The sequence below is a fragment of the Sturnus vulgaris genome, chromosome 26 (assembly GCF_052056855.1).
Source record: "Sturnus vulgaris isolate bStuVul1 chromosome 26, bStuVul1.hap1, whole genome shotgun sequence".
NCBI lineage: Eukaryota > Metazoa > Chordata > Aves > Passeriformes > Sturnidae > Sturnus > Sturnus vulgaris.
Genome location: NC_142268.1, coordinates 4,057,609 through 4,075,888, shown reverse-complemented (window position 1 = coordinate 4,075,888; position 18,280 = coordinate 4,057,609). Strand labels below are relative to the sequence as shown.

General features: G+C 55.6%; 2 protein-coding genes across 3 annotated transcripts; one reads left to right on the top strand and one right to left on the bottom strand.

Moving 5' to 3' along the window:
* Nucleotides 1-478: 478 nt before the first annotated feature.
* Nucleotides 479-7,410, bottom strand: PLEKHJ1 (pleckstrin homology domain containing J1). Its single transcript, XM_014884433.2, has 6 exons — nt 7,261-7,410; nt 6,095-6,162; nt 5,045-5,111; nt 3,426-3,516; nt 3,192-3,255; nt 479-2,745 (listed from the first exon to the last, which is right to left on the bottom strand). The coding sequence occupies exons 1-6, from the start codon at nt 7,373-7,375 to the stop codon at nt 2,680-2,682; spliced, it is 471 nt and encodes a 156-aa protein (XP_014739919.2). The 5' UTR covers nt 7,376-7,410; the 3' UTR covers nt 479-2,679.
* Nucleotides 7,411-7,446: 36 nt separating this feature from the next.
* Nucleotides 7,447-16,584, top strand: SF3A2 (splicing factor 3a subunit 2). 2 transcript variants are annotated; one of them, XM_014884321.2, is made up of 9 exons: nt 7,447-7,510; nt 9,077-9,247; nt 10,156-10,227; nt 10,491-10,537; nt 11,303-11,412; nt 12,647-12,696; nt 13,311-13,451; nt 14,948-15,016; nt 16,116-16,584. In XM_014884321.2, the coding sequence occupies exons 2-9, from the start codon at nt 9,122-9,124 to the stop codon at nt 16,446-16,448; spliced, it is 948 nt and encodes a 315-aa protein (XP_014739807.2). In that variant the 5' UTR covers nt 7,447-7,510; nt 9,077-9,121; the 3' UTR covers nt 16,449-16,584. The 2 variants fall into 2 exon arrangements, with proteins under 2 accessions (XP_014739807.2, XP_088035329.1); XM_088179203.1 differs by lacking the exon at nt 7,447-7,510 and having other exon boundaries at nt 8,764-9,247.
* Nucleotides 16,585-18,280: the final 1,696 nt, after the last annotated feature.

Genomic DNA, 18,280 nt, shown 5'->3' with positions numbered 1-18,280 from the left:
ATGATTTTTCCAACCTAAATGCTTTCATAATTCCCAACCCCTCCAAGCTTTGTTCACTTTAAGCCAGCAGTGTCACCAGTGCAACAAACTCAGCCAGGGATGTGTTTAAACCACAAAAACTTCCTGAGCTCATTCCCTGTAGGATTTAAAATCAAACACAGCCCCAGCTTCACCCAGAGCCCCCAGCCCCTGGCTCTGCTGGGCCACAGCCACAGCCTGGCCCAGCTCCTCTTCCTCACAGCTTTGGCACCTGCCACTGCCCTGGCTCCAGAACCAAAACCAGTTGGATTAAATGACCTTTAAAGGTTCCTTCCAACCCAGAATTTTCTCTGATTGTATGAAAAAGCCTCTCCAAAGCCCCTTGTGGAGCCATCCCCAGCTGGCTCCTGAGCAGGGATCACACCTGGTGCTCCTGAGCTGGCTCCAGCCACCCCTCCCAGGGAGCTTCTGGTGTTGTAGAACAGTTCTGACCATCACAAAGATTAAAACAGGATTTATTGGGAATGTTCACTGTACAACAGAGGAATGGCTTCAGCTGGCTCTCAGGGAGCCTGGACCCAGCTTTAGCTGAAACACAACAAGCAAAGTTGGAGTGTGAAAAACAAGCAATTGTCTGTAAACCACCAGCAGTTGATGCAGATTTCAAAGTGTCTACAAAGTACCATCGTCCCTCCCTAAATCCCACCCCTGTCCCAGCCCTGCCCCACAATGGATCTGAGTCCCTGGGCCTGGCCTGGCCCTGGCAACTCTTCACAGCTTTTGTTGTACATTCAGTTAAGAAATGTCATTGGTGATGAACATTTAAATCAGTGTTGGGCTTTGCTCTTGCTCACCCAGCTGTTCTCTGGAACAGCAAATAAAACAGCCATTTTCTGCACAGTGACACTGGAGGGTGGCAGCTCCACCTGGGGAAAGGTGTCCAGTGAGGAGGCACCGAGTCCTGCAAGGCACAGGTGACATTTGCTACAGTGGTGGCAGCCCAGCTGAGAACTCAGCTCTGGTTTGTATAAATGCAGGCTGGACAGGATTAAAATGCACTTTGGGGTCATCCAAGGATACTGATTCCCCAAAGCAGTTCCTGTGTGTTCCTGCTTTTAATCCCTCACTGCTGCTTGCCCTGGAGCTGCCATCTGTTGGCAACCCCCCCTGGATTCTGCTCCCTCCCTGCTGCCCTTGGCTGATCCTCCAGGGCAGCTGCCCTCAGCTGATTTTGGTATTTTCTGAAGCAAGCACCTGGAATGATTCAAGGGAAAGGGAGTATCTGGGGAAGGAAAAGGGAAAAATCTCAGCTTTGAGATTAAAACAAAAGCATCAGTGACAGGTGTCACTCCTGCTGCTCAGCTGCACGAGGTAAAGAGGGAACACCAGGATACCAAAGGCTGCAGTGTGGGCTCTGCTTTGGACATTAATTACCAACCAAGGAGGAAAAGACCCCAAAATTCCCTTCAATCCCAGCTCAGAGGCTGCTCCACCCCCTCCCCGGGCGGGGCAGCTGAGGGGAACAACGCCCAGAGCTGCAGCTCCCAAAGCCCAGGCCAAGCCCCCGCCCCATTCCTGCTGCCAGCAACCCCTGACAGTGACACATGGGACCTTCCCAGAGGCTTTTCCTGGGCTGGTTCCAGGGAAGCTGCTCTGGCAGTCAAGAATCTGAGTCTGCAGCAGCCCTGGGTATGGGGGGTGTCCTCCATCCCTCATTTCTGGGCAGTTTTCCTTGGTGCAGCTGGAGCCAGGGCTGATCCTACAGGGATGTTGTTCCTAATCCTTATCTCTTTCCTGCAGGAGCTCCAGGACAGGCAGCCCTGGCTCCCTGTGACCTTGGCACAGTTTTTTGGTCTGCCCCTTTGGACAAAGGGGACACATAGAGGGGAGAAAAGCTGCAGCAGTGGCTCAGGGAATGAAGGGTTAATGCCTGGCTGAGCTGGTGCAGTCCTGCAGCTCCAGCCAAAGGGAGAAGCTCCTGCCTTTGCCAGCTTCTCCATCTGCCTCTCCTCCCTGGGAAGCTGGATCACTGCAGAGCTCTGCACACAGTCAGGACCACTCAGGGATCTCTCCCTGTCTTTGTTCCCTCGTGTTCTGCAGCTCTGTTCTTTTGGATGGGCTTATCCAGCCCCCAGGAATTCCAGCACCTGCCCAGGGGAGGGAAAAGAAGACCCCAAGAGGCCGTGGCTGCACAGGGGAGCAGAGTTCCCTCTATCAGCTGGAGCTGTGGCTGAGCTGGAGGAATTCCCACTCCTCCCTGGAAGGGCAGAGAAAGCCCCAGAGCCCAGAAATGCATCAGTCACAACATCCTCTTACAGCCAGGGATGAGCTGATGGCTCCTGGGACTGCAGGAGGATCCAGAGCCAGGGAAGGCCAGCAGCCCCCTCAGGACAGGGCAGAGCAGAAGGGCTGGAGCTGGCTCAGGTGGCCCCAGCATGTCCTGGAGGAGAGCAGGAGCTGGGAGCTCTGTCAGTCCCTGCCTCTGCTCATGCCAGGGCTGGGGGCTCTGCTCCCACTGCAGCATCCACAGAGCAGCTGAGCCTCCCCAGCTGGGGAACTGGGAATGTGCAACGAATTCCCTTAAAAAAAAAAATAAAAAAAACATTTGGGTAATAAATAAAAAAGTCACGTGGTCAGTGTGGGGAGCTGCTGTCCTTCCCAGGGGGCTGGGGTGGAGCCAGATCCAGCCAGGTGAGGGAGTTACTGCCTGTGTGCTCCCAGCTGGAAACGAGCTTCCTCTGAGATTCCATACTGCTCCAGGGGGTCCTGCAGGGGGCACAGGGAGGCACCAGTGAGATGCAGATAAAGCCCAGCAGCCCTTGGGACACACAGGACACAGCAGGTCCAGGGTCCAGGACACTGCCAAGGTCCAGGGGAGCCACAGCCACCTCCCTCCCCTGAGCAGGGATGCTCCCAGCACTGGCAGGGAATGAGCAGCATCCCTACCCATGGATCTGCCCAGGGCTGCTCTGAACTGCTCCAGAGACCCCCTGGGAGGCCAGGCCAGCCCTGGACGTGCCCAGCTCCAAACCTTGGGCCACTCCAGCACTGGGCTGTGTGCACCAGGGTGGGAGTGAGCACCCAGGGAAGGTGCTCAGGTCTGGCCGTGGAGACCATGGCTCCCTATGGGATCTGGGATCTCCTTCCCACACACAGCCTGGGCAGGACTTCTCAGGCACCACCTGAGAGGTGCCCTGCAGGGACTGACTCACCTTCCCTGTCATCTTCTGGATCTCGTTCCTGTAGAAAATCAGGCTCCTCCTCAGGAACTCGTAGCTGCAAGATAAGAGCAGAGCACGGGGAGGGCTGAGCAGAGAAGGATGTGGGGAAGTTTCAGATGCTGTTTAGAGCTGAGGGAAGCTTGTCTGGGAGGAGACAAGCACTGCCCTCCCAGTTCCTGATCCCACAGCCCCCAGCACTGCCCTGGCCCCGAGGGCTCAGCCCACCTGGCTCTCTTGAGTGCCTCCACCCACTCCTGGCACTGCTCCTCCGTGGCACACTCAAAGCAGTATTTCCTCTCTGGCTCCTCGATGAAACCTGCCAGGGACAAGGAAAAGGCTCCAGGCAGGTCCTGGCAGAGCTGCTGGTGCCCCTCTGCTACCCTGCCCAGACTAAGCCAGGCCACAATTAGCAGTTCTGTTAACAAAGATGAGCTGGGAACGAGTCTGCAACCCCGACCTCCAGCCCCTCTCCCATTCCCTGGGGGGCTCTGGGTTCCCACAGCATTTCCCAGCTTACAGCCAAGACCTTGGGAAGAGCAACTTCCCAAACTGAGGGTGAACCGAACTGGACAGCAGGGCCAGACCCAGGACTGACTCCCTGAGGCCCTTTGCAAAGACACCATGGATTTAAACCCAAGTGGGAAACAGCCCTGAGAGAGAACTGGGATACCTGCAGGGAGCAGCCTGAAAAACTGCACTAGGAGAAATCCCTGAGCTGCCTTTGCTGGAGGCTTTTGGGGATGTGGTTCTCACATGGTGCTCCCACCATGGAGAGCAGCTCTCAGTGCTTGACCAGCACAGAGCCAGGACATGCCACCAGCTCCTGTCCCCAGAGCTCTGCTAAGCCAAACACCTGGGTCAGGCTGCACCAGCACCTGGGGATGTGCTGTGGACACATTCCAACACCAGGCACTGCTGGAATCCTCACCACCAGAGCTCCCAGCATCCCCAAAGCCCCAAAATCCAGCACGTGGTGCTCTGGGCTCAGTGTCCAGGCTGTTTGAGGCTTCTTTGAAAGCACAGAGCAGAGCCACAGCTGTGCCTGGCAGCCAGGCCAAAAGATACAGGGATGGCCTTGGAGAAACATCCTGTTATTGTGGCCACATACCTCTGGCACAGGGAGAGCTGAGGATCAAAGGCTGCTCCCAGGGGAGCCAGCTCAGCTGCAGCCCTCACAAGGACAAACAGGGGAGGATGGGGCTGGAGCAGCTTTATCTGAGCCTCTCCAGGAGTTTTGGGTTTTTTTTTTTATAAAATGCAGCAGCACAGAGCAGATCTGTCAATAACCAAGCTCCCCCTGCCAGGGATTCCACAGCACCCAGTGGAGTCTGGCTGCTGTTGGTGCTGCTCTGCAAATCCCACAGGCTGTGCCATGGAGTATCCCTGAGATCTCCTGGGGCTGGCCTCAGGCACAGTGAGGATCAGCTGAGGAGGGGAAAGGCTGAGGAACTGTTGAAGCTGGAAAAGGCCTTTAAGATCATCAAGTCCATCCATCAGCCCAGTACCACCAGGTTCAGCACTCACCCCTGTCCCAAGTGCCACAGCCAGGCATTTTCTGAGCACTCCCAGGGGTGGTGACTCCACTCTGGGCAGCCTGTGCCAGTACTTCCAAACTTTTTCTGTAAGTAAATTTTCCCCAATATCCACCCTAAACCTATTCTGGGCTCAACCTGAGGCCATTTCCTCTTGTCCCCTGTGAGCAGAGCTTGACCCCCACGTGAAGGGTCCTGACCCCACCAAGGAGGGGAAGGGCTGAGCTGACCCCATTGTGACCAGAGAAACAGGGAAAAGCAGGAACTGAGCAGTAAAACATTTCCTTCCCCGGGTGCCCGGGCAGCACTCACTGATGGAGAAGACGTTCTCCTCCTCTTTGGTGATCTTGCAGTGCTCCAGCAGCAGAGCTCCAATGGGCTGGAAAACACAAAGAGAGAAGGTTTAACCCACAGTGCCCCCAGCACCCCGAGGGCTGAACCCCCAGGGCTTCCCTAGAACCTTTTAAACAACTCTCACAAAGCTGGTGCTATTTTGAAATAATTCAATCTGATTGCACCATATTTTGTGTTCCTTTAATCGACCTTTTCATGCCCGTCTCACCTGTAGCATTTTGCATTTGTTAATTAGGTGTTAATAACCTCTAGTGGTTCAGATTCAGCCTGGCCTTTATCACTCTGTGACAGCTGTTTAAATCAAAGATGAAACATCTACTGTGACACCCAGAATTAACCAGCACTGAGCTGTGTAAGGGCTGTCCTGGAGCCTTGCAGGAGGTTAAGCAGCGGGAGGGGGCCTGGAGCAGCTCAGGATGAACAAAAAACCACCTGGTACTACTCAGGGACATGGAGACAGTGGGTGACACTGGCCATGAACAAGAGCAACCACAGGAAATCCTTGCCCAAGTGACACAACGTGCCAGAAACAAATCAGGCAGCAGAGAAGGGATTGAAAACTTGATTTATCTGTATTTCATAAGAACTCTTTGGGTTGGAAGAGACCTCAAAGCCCATCCAGTGCCACCCCTGCCATGGCAGGGACACCTTCCACTGTCCCAGGCTGCTCCAATCCCAATGTCCAACCTGGCCTGGGACACTGCCAGGGATCCAGGGGCAGCCACAGCTGCTCTGGGCACCCTGTGCCAGCCCTGCCCACCCTCCCAGGGAACAATTCCTGACCAATATCCCATCCAGCCCTGTCCTCTGGCAGTGGAAGCCATTCCCTGTGTCCTGTCCCTCCATCCCTTGTCCCCAGTCCCTCTCCAGCTCTCCTGCAGCCCTGCTGAGCTGATGGAAGAGGAAAGGTGGACGCTGCTCCAGCTCTGTCCCGGCCCACACAATGCATGCACAGAAAAAGAAGAAAGAAGGAGGGGAACAAACCCCCCCACGAGTCCCAACCCGTACCTCGGCCTCATCAGTGCGGAAATAGAAGAGAAAATTCACCACGAGCTTCACCAGGCGCTTCTTCAGCACTGCAGGGACAGAGGGGAGCAGGGCAGGGCTCAGACAGTGGGCACAGGGAGCAGGGGAACCCTGCCAGGGCACTGACCCCACCAGAGCACCCCCTGCACCACCCCCAGGCTGCTCCCCAAACTGTCTGAGTGGCCTCAGGGTGACAAAGCCCCTGAGCAGCTCCTGGGCAGTCAGAGCTCACAAGAGCAGCACCAGCAGCGCCCCAGGCACTCCAGGAAAAGCTCCAGACCCGGGAGCCCTGCCCGGAGCTGCCAGCAGTGCTGTCACCTCCAAGGGACAAAGTCCTCCCGGTCCTCAGAGGAGGAAGGTGCAGGAGGAGGAAGTGAGTACAATACCCCAGTGCTGGTTTGCAAGGGAGTTTGCTGGGAGATTTCAGAGCAGGGCCTCTTCCCCAGATCCCCTGGAAATGGGAGATGTCCCTGGCCCCAGCCCAGCCCCAGAACCTCCCTTCATGCCCAGACAGGCTCCCACCACTCGAGCTCCCCATTCCCAGTCTGCCTGTGCCCAGTCCTGCCTCCCAGCACTCCCAGTCCTACCCTGGTTTCCCAGCCTGGATTCTCCAGTGCCCTCAATCCTCCCACCCAGCTCCCCCAATTCCTATCCAGCGTTGTCTCCAAGCAATTCCAGTTCTGATTCTGCAGTCGGGGGCCCTCACGTACCCACACTCCTTCCCTGGTCCTACTCCCAGTTTCCCACTCGTGATTCTCCAGTTCCCCCAGTCCCATCACCCAGGGCACCCAGCCTCTCTCCAGTCCCTCCCCAGTATTCCCAGTCCTGATTCTGCAGTCAGGGACCCGCAGGTACCCCCGGTCCTGACCCACCTTCACCTGCCCCCCCCTCACCGATCTCCAACCTTGCTCCCCCTCCACCTCTCGCTCCCAATACTCCCAGTTCGCCCAGTCCTGATTTGGTCCTCCCCCGTTTCTCACTCGTGATTATCCAGTATCCTCAGTCCCACCATCCCAGTTCTCCCAGTCCCTCCTCTCCCGCTTTCCCAGCCCGGATTCTCCAGCACCCCCAGTCCCTCTCCAGTAACCCCAACCCTGATTCTCCGCTCAGGAGCCGCCGCTCCCGCCCCTCCGCGGACTCCCCCTCACCGCTGCCCTTCTTGGGGACGCTCATGCGGATCTCGGCCGCTTTCTCGGCGGGCTGGCGGGCCAGGGACAGCAGCTCCCGCTCGTTGTAGCGCATGGCGGGCCCGCCCCGGCCCATGGCCCCGCCCGGGGCCGCCGCCAGCGCCGCCGGAAGCGCCGAGAGAGGACCCGGAAGTGCTGAACGCGGCACCGGAAGTGCTCGCGGGGCGGCGGGAGCGCGCATGCGCCAGGGCCGGAGCGGGGCCGCGCGCAGGTACGGGCCGGGCTGGGGGGGCCGTGAGGGGACGGGGGGAACAGGGACGGGACAGGGAAACTGCGGGAACTGGAGGGGAAAACTGGGACTGCTGGGTGGGGGGGACTGGGAGAGATTGGTAATAGGGGACTGGGAGTGCTGGGTGACCTGGGGTGGTGGGGCTGGGGGAACCGGAGATCATGAGCGAGGAGCCGGGGGTAGGACCAGGGCAGGACTGGGGATGCTGGGAGGATCAGCGGGGCAGGGCCGGGGGCACCTCAGGAGCCTGGAGTGCAGAACTGGGACGGAGTTACTGGAAAAGTATTGGGGAAGAGGCCCTGCGGGAACTGGGTGTCCTGGGTGGGAGGACTCGGGGTCCTGGAGAATCTGGGCTGGAAAACTGAGGGTGCTGGAAAAGGAGGGACTGGGAGAACTGGAGTGATGAGGCTGCGGGAAGTGGAGAAACTGGGGTAGGACCAGAGCAGGACTGGGAGATCCTGGGGCCTCCTGACTGCAGAATCAGGACTGGAGTTTCTGGAGGGGGACTGGGAGAATTGGGAGAACCAGGTGACCTGGGTGGGAGGACTGGGGATACTGGAGAATCAGGAGAAACAGGACTGGTAGTATTTGGGGGGCCTCGACAGGAGAATCAGAACTAGAGTTAGAGGAGAGGGACTGGGAAAGAGGCATTGGGAGAACTGGGTGATCTGGGGTACTGGGGAATCCAGGCTGGGAAATTGGGGGTAGGATCAGGACAGGACTGGGAGTACTGAGTGAGGAGAGACTGGGAAAACTGGGCAGCCAGGAGTGGTGGGGCTGGGGGAGCTGCAGAATCACAAATGAGAGACTGGGGTAGGGCCAGGGAAGGACTGGGAGTCCAGGGAGGATCGGGAGGAGCACTCGAGTGGGAGCCTGTGGGCCTTGACTGGAGAATCAGGACTGGAGCTACTGGGGGATGTGGCTGGAGAGGGACTGGGGGACAGACACTGGGAGAACTGGGCTCTCTGTGGGGAAGGATTTGGGATTCCTCAAAGGCCTTTCCAATGTTTGAGCTCTGTGTGGGGAGGTGTGGTGGAAGCTCTGACCTTGCCGAGGGCAGGGGGGACTCCAGGACCTCACCTGGGGCATGGGGACACTGCTCACAGCCCTGACCCTGCTGGGGGCTTGGGGGGCTCTGAGCCTCCCACGGTTGGGGGTGGCCCTGGGGCTTCTGAGGCTTTGGGGGTGTTGGGGTGATGGGGGAGCACCAGACCTGGGTGGTGGGGAGAGGGAAGCTCCTGGGGCTGTTGCTGCCTCAGGGGAGGAGGGAAGGCTCCTGTTGGGGGTCTCAGGGAGCCTCTGGTGGGGGTGCTTGGCCTCGCTGGGGCCAGCTGGGCTTGGGAGTGGCTAAGGAGATGGGGAGGATGGATTTTCTGGATCCTTTTACTCTGGTTTCCTGAGTTGGTGGTACCAGATGTGCTCCATGTGGGATTGCATCCCGTGCTGTGTGCCCAGGGGTGTCTGGGGTGTCACTCCTATCCTCTGGGACAGGGCTGAACAGTTCTCTGGCTCAGTTATCACTCACACTCCTGTCCCTCCTTCTCGCAGCCTCTCCATTTCTCCAGGAGCAGCTGAAGCCCAGAAGTGCCCGCCATGGATTTCCAGCACCGGCCTGGCGGTAAAACGGGCAGCGGGGGCGTGGCCTCGGCCTCCGAGAGCAACCGGGACCGGCGGGAGCGGCTGCGGCAGCTGGCCCTGGAAACCATCGACATCAACAAGGTGGGGACAGGGGCACAGGCACGGCCCTGCCACAGCCCGGGCACGTCCGTGGCATCCAGAGTGGTTTGGGTTGAAAGGAATGTTAAAGCTCATCCAGGGACACCTGCCATTATCCCGTGGGGGTGGATCATCCAGCCTGGCCTTGGACACTTCCAGGGATCCAGGGGCAGCCACAGCTGCTCTGGGAAGTCTATGCCAGGGTCTCGCCACTCTCACAGCCAATAATTTCTTCCCAATATCCCATTTAAACCTACTCTTGGTTTATTTGGAACCATTCCCCCTTGTCCCGTGCCCCCAGGCCCTTTTCCAAGGTCTCCCTCCAGCTCTCTAGGAACCCCTTTAGGCTCCATGGTTGCCCCAGAGCCTTCTCATCTCCAGGCTGAGGTGTGGATTGGGTTTAAATACTTCTGTTTCTGGGCCTGTGGGGGTTGAATAAGGAATATTTGGGACACAGTGGCGGGGAGGTGCCAGCTCTTGTGTATCCACCTATTTCCAGTCTCCTCAGGGCTGGTTTGGGTTGTGACGTTTCCTGCTGCAGTTGGGAATTCTGTCACCAATGCACACAGCTGCTGTTCTCTCTGTTTCCTTCTCTTAAAGCTCTGTGCTATTAATTTAAAATCTGAACTCAGCCACAGGATCTTAGGATATCCTGAGCTGGAAGGGACCCTCAGGGATGATGAGTGCAGCCCCTGTCCCTGCACAGACCCCCCAACAATCCCACCCTGAGCATCCCTGAGAGCGCTGTCCAAACGCTCCTGGAGCTCTGGCAGCCTTGGGGCCGGGACCATTCCCTGGGGAGCCTGGGCAGTGCCCAGCACTTCCTCCAGTGCAGAACTCTGCAGTATTTTGGTTATTCTCTTGCTTTGCCAATGGATTTTGCTCATAACTTGTCAATCATTCTTTTCCAGGACCCCTATTTTATGAAAAATCATCTGGGTTCCTACGAGTGCAAGCTTTGCCTGACGCTCCACAACAATGAGGTGAGGGGAGCCCCTGCCCGTCCTGACCCCAGCAGCAGCAATTGGGGAACAGCAGTAGCTTCAGCACCTGGGCAGTGATGATATGAGGGCTGGTCAAACCTGACAGTGTGACAGCAGCACTCTGAGAGCAATCTGCACTTCTGGAGTGAGATTCCTCTGTGCTGAGGGTTCAAACAGCCTTGTCAGGGTGTGATACAATCTTCCTGTTACAGGAATGTTTCAGTCATGGCTTCTTTTAACTTCTACCTCGGTTTTTATTTCAGGGGAGTTATTTAGCACATACCCAAGGGAAGAAGCATCAGACCAATTTGTAAGTCATCCTCTACCATAACTTTATTTTCCATTACTGAAGCACTTTAATCTTGTGATGCTGGATATCTTTAACTCCATTGCACTCTGCTTGATTGTTCTTTTACTGTGGTTCCTCATGCAGCCAGGAGGCACAGCCTGGATCTGCTTTAAAAATGATGCTGAAAATCTCCATTTTAAGCTAAAATTCAAATCCAGTTGTGGAATTTCTGGAGGAAGAGGGAGAAAGAAGTTTAAAAGCAAATTGTCTGAGTCTACTTAGAAGGATCTCTGCCTTCTAGAGCTCCAGGAGCGTTTGGACAGCGCTCTCAGGGATGCTCAGGGTGGGATTGTTGGGGGGTCTGTGCAGGGACAGGGGCTGGATTTGATGATGCCTGTGGGTCCCTTGCAGCTCAGGAGATTGCAAAATTCTGGGATCTGGATTTATCAATGCAGGTTTTGGAGACGTTTGTAAGTTTTATTTTAAGGAATCCAGTTTGCTTCGCTTTATCTGTGGGTTTGGCTTTTTTTAAAAATATTTTATTTTGATTTCAAGAATTAAAGTCTTTTCAAATCCATCTGTGGAGCCTGGCCTCAAGATCATGCTGAGGGTGGATCAGATGGTTGAGTGACAGCCTTTAGCTAGGGGGAGGATGGATACAGCTGGGGAAGGGAAATAGGTTTTCCTGGCATGATTGCTGTGAAATGCTGTGCTGAAGGATTCAAACTGCTCTTGGGTATCCTTTAGAAACAAGGGCAGGTTACAAATTCTGACATTAATCCCCAGGGCCCGACGAGCTGCCAAGGAAGCCAAGGAAGCCCCTGCCCAGCCTGCCCCAGAGAAAGTCAAAGTGGAAGTGAAGAAATTTGTGAAAATTGGGCGCCCAGGCTACAAAGGTGAGTCAGGGGTGGCCAGGAGGTCCCTGATGGGCAGTGCCTGCAGTGGGATGTGAATTATTCATTAGTCTTTTTAGCAGCTCTGCCCATGAATAAGATATGGCTCTCTCCTGAAGTCCTTTTATTGTTGAAATTGCTCATGGAACATCTCTTGCTGACAGGCCGGGAGAAGGCTTTAATAATGGATGGGTGTGTCTCAGGCTGCCAGGGAGATGATGGCATTTCATCTCTCCTCCTTCTCTTGTGCTGCAGCACCTTTCATTAATGCTGTAAATCACTCACTTTCCGCAGAACTCCTGGGTTTTTTCTGCAATCCCATCATTGTGGCCTTCAGTACAAAATTTGGCTTTTTAATCTTGCCAGTGCTTTGCCCCACAGCAGCTGAACTTCAGTAGAGGAGAATGATGGAATAATTTAGGTTGGAAAATACCTTTAACGTCATCGAGTCCAACAGTAAACTTTGCACTGCCATGGCCACAGCTACAGCATGTCCCCAGGTGCCACATCCACAGATGTTTTAACACTTCCAGGGATGCAGATTCCTGGACACCACCTCCCAATGCTTTACAACCTTTCAGGGAAGGAATTTTCCCAATCTCCAACCTAAATCTGGCCCAGCCTGAGGCCGTTCCCTCTCCTCCTGTCCCTGTTCCCTGGAGCAGAGCCCGACCCCCCCGGCTGTCCCCTCCTGTCAGGGAGTTGTGCAGAGCCACAAGGGCCCCCCTGAGCCTCCTTTTCTCCAGCCTGAGCCTCCCCAGCTCCCTCAGCCACTCCTGGTGCTCCAGCCCCTTCCCAGCTCTGTTCCCTTCCCTGGACACCCTCCAGCCCCTCAGTGTCCTTTTTGTCCTGAGGGCCCCAAACCTGCCCACAGCAGTGACATAATCCCAGCATGGCTTGGGTTAGAGGGACCTCAAAGCCCATCCAGTGCCACCCCTGCCATGGCAGGGACACTTTCCACTGTCCCAGGCTGCTCCAATCCCAATGTCCAGCCTGGCCTGGGACACTGCCAGGGATCCAGGGGCAGCCACAGCTGCTCTGGGCACCCTGTGCCAGTGCCTGCCCACCTTCCCAGAAGTAGCTTTGGTTAAAGATAATATGACATTTTATTTGATAAACAGGTGAAAAATCTTGTAATATTTAATTGTTGGAAATTTCGTGTGTTTCCCATAGCAGATTAATGCTGTTCTCACCCTGCTGGGGAATGTTTTCAGCTTTCTTATTTTTTTTTTTACAGTGACCAAACAGAGAGACCCAGAAACAGGCCAGCAGAGTCTTCTCTTCCAGGTAAGGGCAGGGTTAAAACTCTCCTTGTCATGGCTTTCCAGGTAAAACTGCTGCTAAATGAGCAGTTCTTTGCAGGATCCATGAAATCAATAATAAGGAGGCCTTATCTTCCAGTTTCTGCAGCTGATCGTGTTCAGCAAATCCCTGAGCTCAGCTGTCAGGCTGTGTGGTGGGAGAGGAATGTGTAGTGTGAGCTGAAATGAGATAATCCCAGAACAGGATAGTTTGGGTTGGAAGGGACCTCAGAAATTCTCTATTTCCAACCCCCTGTGATAGGCAGGGACACCTTCCATGAGACCAGGTTGCTCTAACCTGGCCTTGGACATTTCCAGGGATGGGGCAGCCACAGCTGCTCTGGGCACCTGTGCCAGGCCCTCCCCACCCTCCCAGGGAACAATTCCTGCCCAATATCTCTCCCAGATTTCACCTATTTCAGTTTGGGGTCTTTAAGGTCCCTCCCAGCCCAAACCATTCTGAGATTCTCATCCCTTTCCTCCACTCTTTATTTCCTTTGTGTTGGGGATTGCTCTGGGTGTGCTCCACACGGGGGGATGTGTTTGGAGCAGAGGTGGGGGTGCAGAGGGGGGGTTGTTAACGCTGCCCTGCCCCCCCAGATCGATTACCCTGAGATAGCAGAGAGCATCATGCCCCGGCACCGCTTCATGTCAGCCTACGAGCAGCGCATCGAGCCCCCGGACCGGCGCTGGCAGTACCTGCTGATGGCAGCAGAGCCCTACGAGACCATCGCCTTCAAGGTGAGACCTGGGAGACACCTGGGAAGCCTGGCACGGGAAGCCTGGGAGAGTTCCTTTCCTGCCTTTGCCAGGTCAAAGGAGGGGGTTGTCCTGCTCTGCTCTGCTCTGCGCTGGTGTCAGGAAAATGAATCCACAAACACCAGAGGTTTATGTCCAAAAAGGAGACAGAGGAGTCCTTTTACTTTATTGGAATAAAGGGAGAGGCCATGGGGCATTCCCCTGGGTTCTCTCAGATTTTTGGAGGATGCAGCCCCCTTTTAATCCCAGTTTCCCTCTTTCTTTCCCCATGGGCTGAGGTACTTGAGAGGCACAGACTTCCCAGAGTACCTGATACCTGAGATTCCCCTCCAATGTATAACCCTCCCTTGTAATTTTTAATTCTTATAAAATTCATGGTTTTTCCTCATTGCTTCTTTCATCTTTCAATATCCAATTTCATTTATCAGCAGACCTACAGTTTGTTTGTAAAGGCAAATATCCTTTTCCATTCATCAATCAGTGGAATCCTTCCCATATCTGTCAGTGCTGGTTTGATCTACCAGCAGACCCATAGCCTGTTTGGAAAGACAAATCTGTCATTCCTCTCATTGGGGTGGCCTCACTATCCATGTTGTGTGTGGACACTGCTATGTGAGGAAGATATTGATCCATTGTCCAGAGGAGGGACACGGAGCTGGGGAAGCTCTGAGGAGCAGCTGAGGGCACTTGGCTCGTTCAGCTGGAGCAGAGGAGACTGAGGGGAGACTCCTCGGGGGCTGCAGCTCCTCCCGAGGGGAGGCAGAGGGGCAGGGGCTGAGCTCTGCTCTGGGCCAGGGCCAGGAGCCCAGGAAGGGCTGGAGCTGTGCCAGGGCTTGGCATGGAGCTCAGGGAAAGGTTCTTCCCCCCGAGGGTGCTGGGCACTGCCCAGGCTCCCCAGGGAATGGTCCCGGCCCCAAGGCTGCCAGAGCTCCAGGAGCGTTTGGACAGCGCTCTCAGGGATGCTCAGGGTGGGATTGTTGGGGGGTCTGTGCAGGGACAGGGGCTGCACTCATCATCCCTGAGGGTCCCTTCCCACTCAGGACATTCTGTGGTTAATTCCTGATGAACCCTCTGATGTCTGTGCTGACCCTCTGGGGTTAATGGAATGGGAAGGGGGGTCAGGAAGACATGGAATGGCTGGAAGTCATTAAAGCCCACTGAGGTTTGGTGGAGGACTCTGGCATGAAAACCAGACTGTGCTGAGCTCTGGGGAGCTGTGAATTCCCAGTGTCTGGCACAGACAGGAGCCTCCTGGGCTTCACTCCTCAGCCTCTGTGCAGATGTTCAGGGAGGGATTTTTTGCTGGTTGTCCTTGACTGATAGGGAAGTAACTTAATTCTTTCCTGCCCCCACCTCTGTCTAATAACAGCCCTGCAAGGCCTGGAATAACTGCTTATCTCTCAGGCTCTGGGGCTAAAAAGGGCCTTTGAGCTAATCTGGTGCTGCTAAGAATAGCTCTGTGTTCTCTTTTGGTGCAGGTGCCAAGCAGAGAAATTGATAAAGCAGAGGGAAAGTTTTGGACTCACTGGAACAGAGAAACCAAACAGGTAACTGAGGTTTTGTAATGTCTGTCCTTAGGGAGAGCAGAGCAACTTGAGACAGTTCTGTCCTGCTGCCTCTGATGTTCAAATCTCCATTCCCTCAATGCACCTGTGCAGTGAGAGCTCCTGACAGAGGTGCTCCTGTGTGGATCTTGGAAAGGATTGAGTTTCTGGCAGCAGCAGGATGGGGCATAAATATTGAGAGAAAAGGGGACTCAAGGGGGCCCTTCCTGCTCTTACAACTCCCTGACAGGAGAGTGCAGCCAGATAGGAGTCAGGCTCTGCTCCCAGGGAACAGGAGAAAAGACCAGAGAGAAAAGCCTCAAGCTGTGCCAGGGGAGGTTTAGGTTGGAGATGGGGAAAATTCCTTCATTGAAAGCATTGACAGGAATTGGAACAGACAGCCCAGGGCAGTGGAGAAGTCACCACCTCTGGAAGTGTTCAAAAACATGGGTGTGGCATTTGTGGGTATGGTTTAGTGGTGAATGTCGTGGTATTGCTGGGCTGATGGCTGGACTTGTTGATCTTAGGGTTGGAGTTAGCTTTGGCTTTCTCCACCCTAATGGTTCCATGATAAGTGTGCAGCACTGTGTGCTCTCCGTGGCTCTGTGCCTTGTGTTCCCTGCCCACACGTGGCTCGGGGTGCTCCCCTGTATCCTGTGAGAGCAGGGGACAGTGGGACAATGCCTGGGGGGGTTCCCACCCGTCACAGGAACCTCAGTGCTCAGAGTCCAGAGGAGTTAAAATATGGGGCAAGACTGGTGCCAGTCACTGATGCTGCCAGGGTTGGGACATCTGAGGGTAACAGGAGGAGCCTGAGCTGTGCCCTGGGGCACAGAGCAGCTCCTGTGTGCTGGCAAAGCTGTCACCAGGGTGCTGGGCACTGCCCAGGCTCCCCAGGGAATGGTCCCGGCCCCAAGGCTGCCAGAGCTCCAGGAGCGTTTGGACAGCGCTCTCAGGGATGCTCAGGGTGGGATTGTTGGGGGGTCTGTGCAGGGACAGGGGCTGCACTCATCATCCCTGAGGGATCCAGCTCAGGATATTCCAGGATTCTGTGAATCTCTGATTAATTGTTCCCTTTTCTCTGCTTTCCTCCCATTCCCAGTTCTTCCTCCAGTTCCACTTCAAGATGGAGAAGCCCCCGGCGCCCCCAAACCTCCCCCCAGGGCCCCCGACCGTCAAGCGGCCGCCGCCCCCTCCCCTGATGAACGGGCTGCCCCCACGGCCCCCCCTGCCCGACTCCATGCCCCCTCCTCCCCCTGGGGGCATGGCCCTGCCCCCCATGCCCCCCTCTGGGCCGGTGCCACCCCCACCAGTGCCCCCCCAGCTGCCCCCAGCGCCCGGGGTGCCCCCCCCTGCTCCCCTGCCCCCCATGATGCGGCCGCCGCTCCCCACCGAGGGGCCGGGCACCATCCCCCCTCCCCCTCCCTCCAACTGAAGCCCCTCCTGGACCCCATCCCGCAGGATTTGTGTCTTTTTAACTCACCCCCAATTCAGGGAACAGTTCCTTTTTGTATGTCTGGAAACCTGACTGAATCCTCTAGGTTCATTAAAAGGTTTTTGATTTTCCTTTCCCTCTGGTTTCCTGTGCTGCCGTGGGTTCCCTTTCCTCACCCCTTACATACAGGAAGCATTCCCAGGCTGGTTATATTTTGGAAATTCTCCAAAGAGGAGGCAAAGGATTGGAAATCTCAAGGCACTCCTCTTCTGACTGGAAATCTCCATCAGCTGTCTTGGCCTGAGGCATCCCCCTCAGGCTGCCTGATGAGTGTCCTATTAATTACCCCCCAATAATTACCCCCCATTAATCAGTTTTGATTCAACCAAAGCCCTTCATCTCTGTTCATTCACTGAGGGGGGACACGAAAAGGCTTCTGTTACTGATATTAAATCTTAGTTTATTATTATAATTCATTAAGTGTCAGTACCTGCTGTCACATGATTTTATTGTGTGTCCTCCTCCCACTGACACTTCAGGCAAGGTTCTCCGTGGGTTTATTTATCCTGAATGTTTCCTTCCAGCCATCACTTGGTACCCATAAAAAAGCAGCAGCAGTTCTGCTATTTCTCTGGCCTTTCCCAGGTTCCTGTCCCTGACTTGGGGGCTCAGTGGGGGAGCCTGGAGGGTTCAGTGGGTGAGGGCATGGCCAGGGCTGGGGTTCCTGACCAGTTCTGGTTGGTTGAGGGGCCATGGGAGCCCTGCAGCTGCATCACCTTGATGGGGAATCAAAACCTTCATCTCTGCAGCTGGGCTGACATGGTCCCAGTCAGTCACAGAATCCCAGACTGGTTTCATTGGGAGGGACATTAAATCCCATCTTGTGACACCCCCTGCCATGGCAGGGACACCTCCCACCGTCCCAGGCTGCTCCAATCCCAATGTCCAACCTGGCCTGGGACACTGCCAGGGATCCAGGGGCAGCCACAGCTGCTCTGGGCACCCTGTGCCAGCCCTGCCCACCCTCCCAGGGAACAATTCCTGCCCAATATCCCATCCAGCCCTGCCCTCTGGCAGAGGAAGCCATTCCCTGTGTCCTGTCCCTCCATGCCTTGTCCCCAGTCCCTCTCCAGCTCTCCTGGAGCCCCTTTAGGCCCTGCAAGGGGCTCTCAGCTCTCCCTGGATCCTTCTCTTCTCCAGGTGAGCACCCCCAGCTCTCCCAGAGAGGGGCTCCAGCCCTGGGAGCAGCTCCATGGCCTTTGTCAGCTCCTATGGAAGTGACCCTGGACTCCTCCAGCCCTTGCTGTGGTGTCTCCAGGCTGGCTGCTCTGACAATCCTGAGCTCCAGACTGCAAAGACTTGGGAAGAGAAGGGTCTTCCCTTCCAGGGAAGGATCTGGAACATTTTTGTTGGGACGTTTCCCCTTGCCAGAAGCAGGAGATCTCTCAGGTGTGGGGGGCAGGTTTCCAGGATGGTTTAGGCAATTCCAGCTGTTCCAGTGAGTCCTGGCATCTAATGGAGGGAAAAGTCCTGACGTGTGTGAGACTTTCTAAGGGAGGTCCTGAGTGTGCAAAGCCCTCAGGCTGCTGCTGGCCCCCATGATTCTCATTCCTAGGATGAAAGCCTTTTCCAGGGCAGCCTGTTGAGCTGCAGGGTGTGAGGGGAAGGTTTTCCATACATTTACTTATTTCTGTCCATGATCTGCCCCTGTCCCCCTCCTCATGCTCTGGCTCGCTCTCCCCTCCCGGTGTTTCAGTGCTGATGGGGTTGTACGTGCCAGTCCCCACGAGGATCCCATTCCAGACACTCATCCTCCTTTAGAAAACATCCAA